Here is a 13,019-nt window from a genome sequence, read left to right on the forward strand (position 1 = left end):
AGGGAGCGAGGAGAGAGAGGTGCAGAGGGAAGAGGAGCGACTACTGAAGGGAGAGGGAGGAGAAACAAGAGAGGGAGCGAGGAGAGAGGTGCGGAGGAGAGGGGGCGACTGCTGAATGGAGAGGGAGGAGAAACAAGAGAAAGAGAGGGAGCGAGGAGAGAGAGGTGCGGAGGGAAGAGGGGCGACTACTGAAGGGAGAGGGAGGAGAAACAAGAGAAAGAGAGGGAGCGAGGGGAGAGAGGTGCGGAGGGAAGAGGGGCGACTACTGAAGGGAGAGGGAAGAAAAACAAGAGAAAGAGAGGGAGCGAGGAGAGAGAGGTGCGGAGGAAAGAGGGGCGACTACTGAAGGGAGAGGGAGGAGAAACAAGAGAAAGAGAGGGAGCGAGGAGAGAGAAGTGCGGAGGGAAGAGGGGCGACTACTGAATGGAGAGGGAGGAGAAACAAAAGGAAGAGAGGGAGCGAGGAGAGAGGTGCGGAGGGAAGAGGGGTGACTACTGAAGGGAGAGGGAGGAGAAACAAGAGAAAGAGAGGGAGCGAGGAGAGAGAGGTGCAGAGGGAAGAGGGGCGACTACTGAAGGGAGAGGGAGGAGAAACAAGAGGGAGAGGGAGGAGAAACAAGAGAAAGAGGGAGCGAGGAGAGAGAGGTGCAGAGGGAAGAGGGGCGACTACTGAAGGGAGAGGGAGAGCGAGGGCCAGGAATAGCCAGGAATAGAGTGGCCAGAAGTGGAGGGGGCACAAGGAGAGGCAGAGATCATAACGTGTATTTGTAAAGCGCACGGTCACATAAAAGGGTATATTGGTGCTGAATAACAGATGTTTATTGTTACCCAACTCAGTGGTACTCATTTAATCAACCTCAGAAGGATGAAAGGCTGTGGGGACCCGACGGGTTTGAAACCTGTGACCATGAGGTCAAACACTGGCCCCATACAGTGGGCACATTAGTCTACTAAGACACCAGACCCAGCTTCTGGAGACACAGCAGATCAAAGAAGAACACCGGTCAAAAGGAGGGCGGAGGGAAGAGAGGCCACGTGAAGTCAAGTGATGAGGAGGAAGAGAGAGGCGCCATGGTGATGATGAGGACAGAGGAGAGAGTTGACTGATGTGGGGAAGGACAGCTTGATCGAGGGGGCAGAGAGGCTCACGGAAGAGTGGGGCAGAGGCGAGAGAGGAACCCACAGGGCAGGGAGGGTGAGCACAAATGAGGTGGACTCGACAGAGGCTGAGCACACAAGGGCATGACCAAAGACGAATACAAATTGGGGTCAGGTCACTCACCTTCCAAATCATCAATGGTTTTTTCCAATTTTGCTACAGATCTTTCTGCAAATTCTGCTCGAGTTTCAGCCTGGGGAGGAAGCAAATTGAATTCAGGTGAGACCCTCGACGGTTCACTGTAGTGCCATCCACACAAGGTGTTCTCCAGTAGTGATCCCCTTCACCCTGGTGCCCACCGTCGGGTTAGGGCAGCCTTACTGTTGGACCCTAAGACCCACATCAGAGTAGCAGAAGGGCGTTGACTAATATCACAATGATCCCAAGGCGCTCTCACCTGACCCAAAGTGCTCCCATTGTGATCTCACGTGATCCCAAGGCATTCTCACTGTGAGTTCACGTGATACCAAGGTGCAACCACTGTGAGCTCACGTGATCCCAAGGCATTCTCACTGTGAGCTCACGTGATCCCAAGGTGCAACCACTGTGAGCTCACGTGATCCCAAGGCACTCTCACTGTGAGCTCACGTGATCCCAAGATGCTCCCACTGTGAGCGCACTTGATCCCAAGGCGCTCTTACTGTGAGCTTACGTGATCCAAGGCATTCTCACTGTGAGCTCACGTGATCCCAAGGCAAAACCACTGTGAACTCACGGGATACCAAGGCACTCCTATTGTGAGCTCACATTATCCCAAGGTGCTCCCACTGTGAGCGCACGTGATCCCAAGGTGCTCCCACTGTGAGCTCACGTGATCCCAAGGCATTCTCACTGTGAGCTCACGTGATCCCAAGGCGCTCCCACTGTGAGCTCACGTGATCCCAAGATGCAACCACTGTGAGCTCACGTGATCCCAAGGCATTCTCACTGTGAGCTCACGTGATCCCAAGGCATTCTCACTGTGAGCTCACATGATCCCAAGGCACTCCCACTGTGAGTGCACATGATCCCAAGACGCTCCCACTGTGAGCGCACATGATCCCAAGGCGCTCTCACTGTGAGCTCACGTGATCCCAAGGCATTCTCACTATGAGCTCACGTGATCCCAAGGTGCAACCACTGTGAGCTCACGTGATCCCAAGGCATTCTCACCGTGAGACGTAATCCCAAGGCGCAACCATTGTGAGCCCACGTGATCCTAAGGTGCTCTTACTGTGAGCTTACGTGATCCAAAGCATTCTCACTGTGAGCTCACGTGATCCCAAGGCACAACCACTGTGAACTCACGGGATACCAAGGCACTCCTATTGTGAGCTCACGTGATCCCAAGGCCTTCTCACTGTAAGCTCATGTGATCCCAAGGCACTCCTATTGTGAGCGCACGTGATCCCAAGGCGCTCTCACTGTGAGCTCACGTGATCCCAAGGCGCTCTCACTGTGAGCTCACATGATCCCAATGCATTCTCACTGTGAGCTCACGTGATCTCAAGGCGCTCCCACTGTGAGCGCACGTGATCCCAAGGCATTCTCACAGTGAGCTCACGTGATCCCAAGGCACTCCTATTGTGAGCTCACGTTATCCCATTCCCAAGGCGCTCCCACTGTGAGCTCACTTGATCCCAAGGCATTCTCACTGTGAGCTCACTTGATCCCAAGGCGCTCCCAATGTGAGCTCACGTGATCCCAAGGCGCTCCCACTGTGAGCGCACTTGATCCCAAGGCGCTCTCACTGTGAGCTCACATGATCGCAAGGCGCTCTGACTATGGGCTCTCATATGTACAGTGGCACTCTCACTGTGGGCTCTCACAGCTACAGTGTCACTTTCACTGTCATTCTCTCATGGGTACAGGGGCGCTCTCACAGTTACGATGGCGCTCTCACAGGTACGGTGGCACTCTCACTGTCAGCTCTCACAGGTACAGGGGAGCTCTCACTGTCAGCTCTCACAGGGACGGTGGCACTCTCACTGTCAGCTCTCACAGGGACGGTGGCACTTGCACTGTCAGCTCTCACAGGGACGGTGGCACTGTCAGCTCTCACAGGTACGGTGGCGCCCTCACTGTCAGCTCTCCCAGGTACGGTGGCGCTCTCACTGTCAGCTGGTACTGGGGCGCTCTCACAGGCACGGTGGTGCTCTGTCAGCTCTCAAAGGAACAGGGGCACTCTAGTTATCAGCTCTCACAGGTACAGGGGCGTGCTCACAGGTACGGTGGCACTCTCACTGTAAGCTCTCACAGGTACAGGGGTGCTCTCACTGTCAGCTTTCACAGGTACGGGGTGCTCTCACAGACACGGGGGCAGTCTCACATTCAGCTCTCACAGGTTGGGTGGCACTCTCACTGTCAGCTCTCACAGGTACGGTGGCACTTTCACGGTCGGCTCTCACAGGTACAGGGGCGCTCTCACTGTCGGCTCTCACAGGTACAGGGGAGCTCTCACTGTCAGCACTCACAGGTACGGGGCGCTCTCACAGGTACAATGGCGCTCTCACTGTCAGCTCTCACAGGGACGGTGGCGCTCTCACTGTCAGCTCTCACAGGTACAGGGCGCTCTCCTAGGTACGGTGGCACTCTCACCGTCAGCTCTCACGGGTACGGTGGCGCTCTCACTGTCAGCTGGTACAGGGGCGCTCTCACAGGTACGGTGGCGCTCTCACTGTAAGCTCTCACAGGTACAGGGGTGCTCTCACTGTCAGCTTTCACAGGTACAGGGTGCTCTCACAGGTTCGGTGGCGCTCTCACTGTCAGCTCTCACAGGTATGGTGGCGCTCTCATTGTCAGCTCTCACCGGTATAGGGGCACTCTCACTGTCAGCTCTCACAGGTATAGGGCATTCTCACAGGTATAGGGCGCTCTCACAATTGGTGGCACTCTCACTGTAACCTCTCACAGGTATGGTGGCGCTCTCACCGTCAGCTCTCACAGGTACAGGGGCTCTCTCACAGGTATGGTGGCACTCTCACCGTCAGCTCTCACATGTATGGTGGCGCTCTCACGGTCAGCTGTCACAGGTATGGTGGCACTCTCACTGTCAGCTCTCACAGGTACAGGGGCACTCTCATTGTCAGCTCTCACAGGTATAGGGGCACTCTCACTGTCAGCTCTCACAGGTGTAGGGCGTTCTCACAGGTGTAGAGCACTCTCACATGTATGGTGGCACTCTCACAGGTATGGTGGCACTCTCACAGGTACAGTGGGGCTCTCACCGTCAGCTCTCACAGTAACGGTGGCGCTCTCACCGTCAGCTCTCACAGGTATGGTGGCACTCTCACTGTCAGCTCTCACAGGTACGGTGGCGCTCTGTCAGCTCTCACAGGTACGGTGGCGCTCTCATTGTCAGCTCTCACAGGTATAGGGGCACTCTCACTGTCAGCTCTCACAGGTGTAGGGCGTTCTCACAGATGTAGAGCGCTCTCACATGTATGGTGGCACTCTCACAGGTATGGTGGCACTCACAGGTACGGTGGGGCTCTCACCGTCAGCTCTCACAGTAACGGTGGCGCTCTCACCGTCAGCTCTCACAGGTACAGGGGCGCTCTCACAGGTATGGTGGCACTCTCAATGTAAGCTCATGTGATCCCAAGGTGCTCAGACCTTGGGGTGCAGCAATCTGACCCAGTTGCATCCAAGAACAGAACATCACCCCAACAGGACACGGTCTGCGTCACTAAGGTGCGTCCTGACACAGCATGTGAAGAGGACACATCTCAGTGACTGCACTGGATGGTTGGGGAGAAGATATTTGGCCACTCCCAGTTTTCCTTACCTCCTTTAGTTTGTCTCCCAGAAGTTTGATTTCCTCCTCATACTTGTCTTCCTTAGATGAATACTGGGAGGCAGAAGAAAAAACATTACTTCAGAAAGGAAAGAAGAGAACCACAGAGCAAGTCACTGAACAAGAACTGCAGACAGAAAAGAGACTGAGAGGCTCGCGACACTGCGAGGAAAATGACAAGGACAGACCACAGAGAGAAAAACACAGATCTCGAGACAGAGGTCCGTGACAGAGATATTTCAAATAATGAAAAGAGAAAAGAAGGAAAGAAGGAAAAGCGTAAATTGATTAAAGAACGGAGAGACATGGAGAATTCCAATAGTAGAGAGAAAGAGACAATAGATCAAATGCTGCGACAGAGAAGCAGGAGGAGAGAGAGAACTATGAAAGAAGAGCGTTACAGGAGAAGATAGAAAACAAGAAAAGAGAAGCAGGAGAAGAGAGAAGTGAGAAGCAGAAGGGAAGAGAGTAACTGAAGAGAAGCAGAGGAGAAAGAAGCAGGAGCAGAGAGAAGCAGAAGAGAAGAGAAGAAAGAAGCAGAAGAGATGAGAGAAGCAGGAGAAGAGAGAAGCAGGAGAAGAGAGAAGCAGGAGAAGAGAGAAGCAGGAGAGGTGAGAAGGAGGAGAAGTGAGAAGCAGGAGAAGTGAGAAGCAGGAGAAGTGAGAAGCAGGAGCGATGAGAGAAGCAGGAGAAGTGAGAAACAGAAGGGAAGAGAGAAGCAGGAGAATAGAGAAGTAGGAGAAGTGAGAAGCAGGAGAAGAGAGAGGCAGGCGAAGAGAAAAGCAGGAGAAGAGAGAAGCAGGAGAAGAGAGAAGCAGGAGAAGAGAGGCAGGAGAAGTGAGAAGGAGGAGAAGAGAGAAGCAGGAGAAGAGAGGCAGGAGAAGTGAGAAGGAGGAGAAGTGAGAAGCAGGAGAAGTGAGAAGCAGGAGAAGTGAGAAGCAGGAGAAGTGAGAAGCAGGAGAAGTGAGAAGCAGGAGAAGTGAGAAGCAGGAGAAGTGAGAAGCAGGAGAAGTGAGAGAAACAGGAGAAGTGAGAAACAGAAGGGAAGAGAGAAGCAGGAGAATAGAGAAGTAGGAGAAGGGAGAAGCAGAGTAGATGAGAGAGACAGAAGAGATTAGAGAAGCAGGAGAAAAGAGAAGCAAGAAGCAGAAGAGATGAGAGAAGCAGGAGAATAGAGAAGCAGGAGAAGAGAGAAGCAGAAGAGATGAGAGAAGCAGGAGAAGTGAGAAACAGAAGGGAAGAGAGAAGCCAGGGAAGTGAGAAGCAGGAGATGAGAGAAGAAGGAGATGAAAGAAGCAGAAGAGGTGAGAGAAGCAGAAGAGATGAGAGCAGCAGGAGAAGAGAGAAGCAGAAGAGATGAGAGAAGCAGGAGAAGTGAGAAGCAGAAGAGATTAGAGAAGCAGAAGGGAAACGAGAAGCAGAAGGAAAATGAGAAGCAGAAGGAAAATGAGAGGCAGAAGGAAAATGAGAGGCAGAAGGGAAGAGAAAAACTGAAGAGACTAGGGAAGCAGAAGGAGACAGACAGAAGAGGAGAAAGAAGCAGGAGAAGAGAGAAGCAGAAGAGATGAGAGAAGCAGCTGAAGTGAGAAGCAGAAGAGATGAGAGAAGCAGGAGAACAGAGAAGTAGAGGAGAAGAGAGAAACTAAACAGAAGAGAGAAGCATAAGGAGACAAACAGAAGAGGAGAAAGAAGCAGGAGAAGAATAAGTAGGAGAAGAGGAAAGCAGGAGACGATAGAAGCAGAGGAGACGCGATAAGGAGAAGAGAGAAGCAGGAGAAGAGAGAAGCAGGAGAAGAGAGAAGCAGAGGAGATGAGCGAAGCAGAGGAGATGAGCGAAGCAGAGAAGTGAGAGAAGCAGAGAAGTGAGAGAAGCAGAGAAGAGAGAAGCAGGAGAAGAGAGAAGCAGAAGGGAAGAGAGAAGCAGGAGAAGAGAGAAGCAGAAGGGAAGAGAAAAACTGAAGAGAAGAGGGCAGCAGAAGACAAACAGAAGAGGAGAAAGAAGCAGGAGTAGAGAGGAGCAGGAAAAGGGAGGAGCAGATGGGAAGATAGAAACTAAAGAGATGAGTGAAGCAGAAGGAAAGAGAATAGCAGAAGGGAAGACAGAAAGAGAAGAGAAAAACCAAGGAGAAGAGAATTGTTATCTAAGCGCTCCTACTTTATATCAACATGATGTGACAGAGGTCTAAGTGTACTTCTCACCTTCTATCAGTGTGGTGTGTTTGTGGTTTAAGTCCACCGCCTACCTTGTATCAATGTGATTTGGCTGTGGTCCAAGTCCACCTCTAACCTTATATGACTGCGGTGTGATGGTGGTCTATGTCCACCTCCTATCTTCTATCACCGTGGTGTGATTGTGGTGTACGAGGCCTCCTACCCTTTATCGCTGTGGAGTGATTGGTCTATGCACACCTCCTACCTTCACCACACTGTGGCGTGTGTGCAGTGTATGCAGACCTCCTACCTTCAACACACTGTGGAGTGTGTGCGGTGTATGCACACCTCCTACCTTCACCACACTGCGGAGTGTGTGCGGTGTATGCACACCTCCTACCTTCACCACACTGTGGAGTGTGTGCAGTGTATGCACACCTCCTACCTTCACCACACTGCGGAGTGTGTGCGGTGTATGCACACCTCCTACCTTCACCACACTGTGGAGTGTGTGCGGTGTATGCACACCACCTACCTTCACCACACTGTGGAGTGTGTGCGGTGTATGCACACCTCCTACCTTCCCCACACTGTGGAGTGTGTGCGGTGTATGCACACCGCCTACCTTCAGCACACTGTGGAGTGTGTGCGGTGTATGCACACCTCCTACCTTCACCACACTGTGGAGTGTGTGCGGTGTATACACACCGCCTACCTTCACCACACTGTGGAGTGTGTGCGGTGTGTGCACACCTCCTACCTTCACCACACTGTGGAGTGTGTGCGGTGTATACACACCTCCTACCTTATCACACAATCCTACCTTATCAGACTGCGCCTCCAGGGACTTCAGGTTGTTGGTGACATTTTTCAACTCTTCTTCTAGATCAACACATTTACTGTTGGTCAGCGGGACAGGTCCGCCAGATGGATGCAAGAAGGAGGCGGTAGGATGAAGGAGGAGGGTGGAAAGAGGTGGAGTGAAGGAAGGGGAGAAGTGAAGGAAGAGGTGGAGTGAAGGAAGGGGCGGAGTGAAGGATGGGGCGGAGTGAAGGAAGGGGCAGAGTGAAGGATGGGGCGGAGTGAAGGATGGGGCGGAGTGAAGGAAGAGGCGGAGTGAAGGAAGAGGCGGAGTGAAGGAAGAGGCGGAGTGAAGGAAGGGGCGGAGTGAAGGAAGAGGCGGAGTGAAGGAAGGGGCGGAGTGAAGGATGGGGCGGAGTGAAGGAAGAGGCGGAGTGAAGGAAGAGGTGGAGTGAAGGAAGGGGCGGAGTGAAGGAAGAGGCGGAGTGAAGGAAGGGGCGGAGTGAAGGATGGGGCGGAGTGAAGGAAGAGGCGGAGTGAAGGAAGAGGCGGAGAGAAGGATGGGGGGAGTGAAGGATGGGGCGGAGTGAAGGATGGGGCGGAGTGAAGGAAGGGGCGGAGTGAAGGAAGAGGCGGAGTGAAGGAAGAGGGGGAGTGAAGGATGGGGGGAGTGAAGGATGGGGCGGAGTGAAGGAAGGGGCAGAGTGAAGGAAGGGGCGGAGTGAAGGAAGGGGCGGAGTGAAGGAAGGGGCGGAGTGGAGTGGAGTGAAGGATGGGGCGGAGTGAAGGAAGAGGAAGAGGTGGAGTGAAGGAAAAGGTGGAGTGAAGGAAGAGGCGGAGTGAAGGAAGAGGCGGAGTGAAGGAAGGGGCGGAGTGAAGGAAGGGGCGGAGTGAAGGATGGGGCGGAGTGAAGGAAGAGGTGGAGTGAAGGAAGAGGTGGAGTGAAGGAAGAGGCGGAGTGAAGGAAGAGGCGGAGTGAAGGAAGGGGCGGAGTGAAGGAAGGGGCGGAGTGAAGGAAGGGGCGGAGTGAAGGAAGGGGGGGTGAGAAGGAAGAGGTGGAGCGAAGGAAGGGGCGGAGTGAAGGAAGGGGCGGAGTGAAGGAAGAGGTGGAGTGAAGGAAGAGGAAGAGGTGGAGTGAAGCAAGAGGAAGAGGTGGAGTGAAGCAAGAGGAAGAGGTGGAGTGAAGGAAGAGGCGGAGTGAAGGAAGAGGCGGAGTGAAGGAAGAGGCGGAGTGAAGGAAGAGGTGAAGTGAAGGAAGAGGTGGAGTGAAGGAAGAGGGGGAGTGAAGGAAGAAGCGGAGTGAAGGAAGGGGCGGAGTGAAGGAAGAGGCGGAGTGAAGGAAGGCACATCAAAGGTAAATAGGAAACAATGAGAGGGAAGGGATGACGAGGATAAGGGAATGGTAAGGCAAATATCATGGGAGGGTGGAGTGGAAGGGTAGAGTGGAAGGGTGGCGAGGAGAGTGGAAGTGGAAGGGTAGAGTGGAAGGGTGGCGAGGAGAGTGGAAGTGGAAGGGTGGAGGGGTAGAGTGGAAGGGTAGAGTGGAAGGGTAGAGTGGAAGGGTAAGTAGAGTGGAAGGGTAGAGTGGAAGTGGAAGGGTAGAGTGGAAGGGTAGAGTGGAAGGGTAGAGTGGAAGGGTAGAGTGGAAGGGTAGAGTGGAAGTGGAAGGGTAGAGTGGAAGGGTGGAGGGGTAGAGTGTAGGGGTAGAGTGGAAGGGTGGAGGGGAGAGTGGAAGTGGAAGGGTAGAGTGGAAGGGTAGAGTGGAAGGGTAGAGTGGAAGGGTGGAGGGGTAGAGTGGAAGTGGAAGGGTAGATAAGGAAATAAAATGAAAGAAAACAGTAAACAAGTCAGAAAATTTGAAAGAGAAAAAACAGTAGCTTCTTGCTAACACATCTGGGTCCATTTCTCCAGAGCTTCGTCCTAAGGAAAGTCTCCAGTTCAGCCATCTTGTGATATAACCAGCGCTTCATTTGTGAAGAGGACATGTGGAACAGCAAAAAAGGAATGCTGGTGGGCCCCACCTGCAAGCCCCGGCTCAAACTAAGCAATGGCTACCGCCACTGTATTAAACAGCATCCGTCATGCACAGCCTTTTAATTACATCTCACAGGATCCTGTACTTAATCCTTGGCTTGAACTGGTGGAGACATGGAACCGCCTCACTGAACCCCAGGTCCTGTGTGCTAGAACCGAGCAGGCGCTATAGTCAAGCCCGATGCTGCACATGAACACACAGGGCCCATGAAGGCCATAAGCAGGACACGCATGCTCCCATGTCTATGGCTCATCTCATTGGCTGGTGCAACAGAGCAGTGCCTGATGGGAGGGGAGCTCAGGGGCCCTTAACTGCTAGAGCACAGGGTGCCGGGGCTGCTCGCCTTCAGAGAGGACCGCCTCCCTGGGAGCCCTTCACGCATGATTATGGAGCCAGTATTACGCTATTTATTTTTTGGCCATTCCCATCCGTATTTATCCAGATTTATTTTGAGTTTTGTGAAAAAACTAAACCTGAAACTAGTTTATGTCTACATTTATTCAACTGATAAATCTGCAGTCGTGCCTGGACGCCTGACGGCTTTCGGTTATGTAAACGCTCCGATGACAAAATATGACTTATAAGAGATCATGGACATTTTAGTATCAACCTTGTGCCTATCTACTGCTGTTTAAGGCTCTTTACTAAAACTCCTTTATTTTGTAATCCCCTTACCTATCAACCGACACAGCTCTTGGCCTGGCAGTCATTACCGACAGCATTTAGAAACACTCAAAAACAACCCAATTTCTGTTTTTATCCACATTTAAAAATAAATACAGACAGGAAAATAAATGGTTTTCTGTCTGCATTTCTCTGTAAAAATTAGTAAAAATGGAAAGCTAGGAGCCGTAATTATAAGGCCGCATGCTAGAAGTACTGTCTACAAGAATCTCTTCTTTGTGGCTTCAGCAATCCGGTAGATTGACAAGACCCTTTATTTGAATCTCGGCATTAACGAACACTACAGACACTTCCCTCTCCAGGCTGGCAGTGCCTCGCAGCTCTGTAATGGGATCTCTTTGTCTTATGCCGCGGACAGAGCTTGTGCCACGGATGCGCAGACATTGGGGCAGCATCGCGAGGGAGCCAGAGTCCGCGGCGTGCCTTGTGCCATGGATGCACAGACACTGGGGCAGCATCGTGAGGGTATCAGAGTCTGCGCCCTGCCTTGTGCCATGGATGAGCAGACACTGGGGCAGCATCGCGAGGGAGCCAGAGTCCGCGGCGTGCCTTGTGCCATGGATGCGCAGACATTGGGGCAGCATCGCGAGGGAGCCAGAGACCGCGGCGTGCCTTGTGCCATGGATGCGCAGACACTGGGGCAGCATCGCAAGGGAGCCAGAGTCCAAGGCGTGCCTTGTGCCATGGATGTGCAGACACTGGGGCAGCATCGCGAGGGAGCCAGAGTCCTCGCCGTGCCTTGAGCAAGGGATGCGCAGACACTGGGGCAGCATCGCGAGGGAGCCAGAGTCCGCGGCGTGCCTTGTGCCATGGATGCACAGACACTGGGGCAGCATCGTGAGGGTATCAGAGTCTGCGCCCTGCCTTGTGCCATGGATGAGCAGACACTGGGGCAGCATCGCGAGGGAGCCAGAGTCCGCGGCGTGCCTTGTGCCATGGATGCGCAGACATTGGGGCAGCATCGCGAGGGAGCCAGAGACCGCGGCGTGCCTTGTGCCATGGATGCGCAGACACTGGGGCAGCATCGCAAGGGAGCCAGAGTCCAAGGCGTGCCTTGTGCCATGGATGTGCAGACACTGGGGCAGCATCGCGAGGGAGCCAGAGTCCTCGCCGTGCCTTGAGCAAGGGATGCGCAGACACTGGGGCAGCATCGCGAGGGAGCCAGAGTCCGCGGCGTGCCTTGTGCCATGGATGCACAGACACTGGGGCAGCATCGTGAGGGTATCAGAGTCTGCGCCCTGCCTTGTGCCATGGATGAGCAGACACTGGGGCAGCATCGCGAGGGAGCCAGAGTCCGCGGCGTGCCTTGTGCCATGGATGCGCAGACATTGGGGCAGCATCGCGAGGGAGCCAGAGACCGCGGCGTGCCTTGTGCCATGGATGCGCAGACACTGGGGCAGCATCGCAAGGGAGCCAGAGTCCAAGGCGTGCCTTGTGCCATGGATGTGCAGACACTGGGGCAGCATCGCGAGGGAGCCAGAGTCCTCGCCGTGCCTTGAGCAAGGGATGCGCAGACACTGGGGCAGCATCGCGAGGGAGCCAGAGTCCGCGGCGTGCCTTGTGCCATGGATGCACAGACACTGGGGCAGCATCGTGAGGGTATCAGAGTCTGCGCCGTGCCTTGTGCCATGGATGCGCAGACACTGGGGCAGCATCGTGAGGGTACCAGAGTCTGCGCCCTGCCTTGTGCCATGGATGCGCAGACACTGGGGCAGCATCACGAGGGAGCCAGAGTCCACGCCGTGCCTTGTGCCATGGATGCGCAGACACTGGGGCAGCATCGTGAGGGAGCCAGAGTCCGCGGCGTGCCTTGTGCCATGGATGCGCAGACACTGGGGCAGCATCGCGAGGGAGCCAGAGTCCGCGCCGTGCCTTGTGCCATGGATGCGCAGACACTGGGGCAGCATCGTGAGGGTACCAGAGTCTGCGCCCTGCCTTGTGCCATGGATGCGCAGACACTGGGGCAGCATCGCAAGGGAGCCAGAGTCCATGCCGTGCCTTGTGCCATGGATGCGCAGACACTGGGGCAGCATCGCGAGGGAGCCAGAGTCTGCGCCCTGCCTTGTGCCATGGATGCACAGACACTGGGGCAGCATCGTGAGGGTATCAGAGTCCGCGCCGTGCCTTGTGCCATGGATGCACAGACACTGGGGCAACATCGCGAGGGAGCCAGAGTCCACGCCGTGCCTTGTGCTCATCACTGGTTCTAAATTCAAGGAAGGACAATGGGGAAATATGGCGGAGTGGAGTCGTCACGTCACAAACCTGCAGGAATTTAAAACGTTGCATATAATGTTAACACTATCAGAGTGTTTATGACTTTGCAACCCATACACTTTGTCTTTCATCACTGGATGTGCTTCTGAAATAGGCTTGTAAAACCTCTGCATATGGGCAGGGTACTGCTCTGCTGGT

At 54.1% G+C, this 13,019-nt stretch overlaps 1 protein-coding gene across 9 annotated transcripts in view; it reads right to left on the minus strand.

Annotated features, from left to right (window-relative positions):
• LOC146863620 (tropomyosin beta chain) overlaps window positions 1-13,019 on the minus strand; it is a 236,049-nt gene that overhangs the window by 8,281 nt on the left and 214,749 nt on the right. For 5 of the 9 annotated variants that reach the window (XM_085627665.1, XM_085627680.1, XM_085627672.1 and 2 more), the window contains 2 exons: window positions 4,925-4,987; window positions 1,282-1,351 (listed from right to left, as the gene is read on the minus strand). In XM_085627665.1, the coding sequence (XP_085483791.1) occupies window positions 1,282-1,351; window positions 4,925-4,987 (133 nt within the window). Of the gene's footprint in view, window positions 1-1,281; window positions 1,352-4,924; window positions 4,988-7,907; window positions 7,984-13,019 lie in introns of all 9 variants that reach the window. The other 4 variants (XM_085627667.1, XM_085627676.1, XM_085627668.1 and 1 more) reach the window with 1 other exon arrangement.

Source organism: Triturus cristatus, chromosome 2_1 (assembly GCF_964204655.1).
Source record: "Triturus cristatus chromosome 2_1, aTriCri1.1, whole genome shotgun sequence".
NCBI classification, from domain to species: domain Eukaryota; kingdom Metazoa; phylum Chordata; class Amphibia; order Caudata; family Salamandridae; genus Triturus; species Triturus cristatus.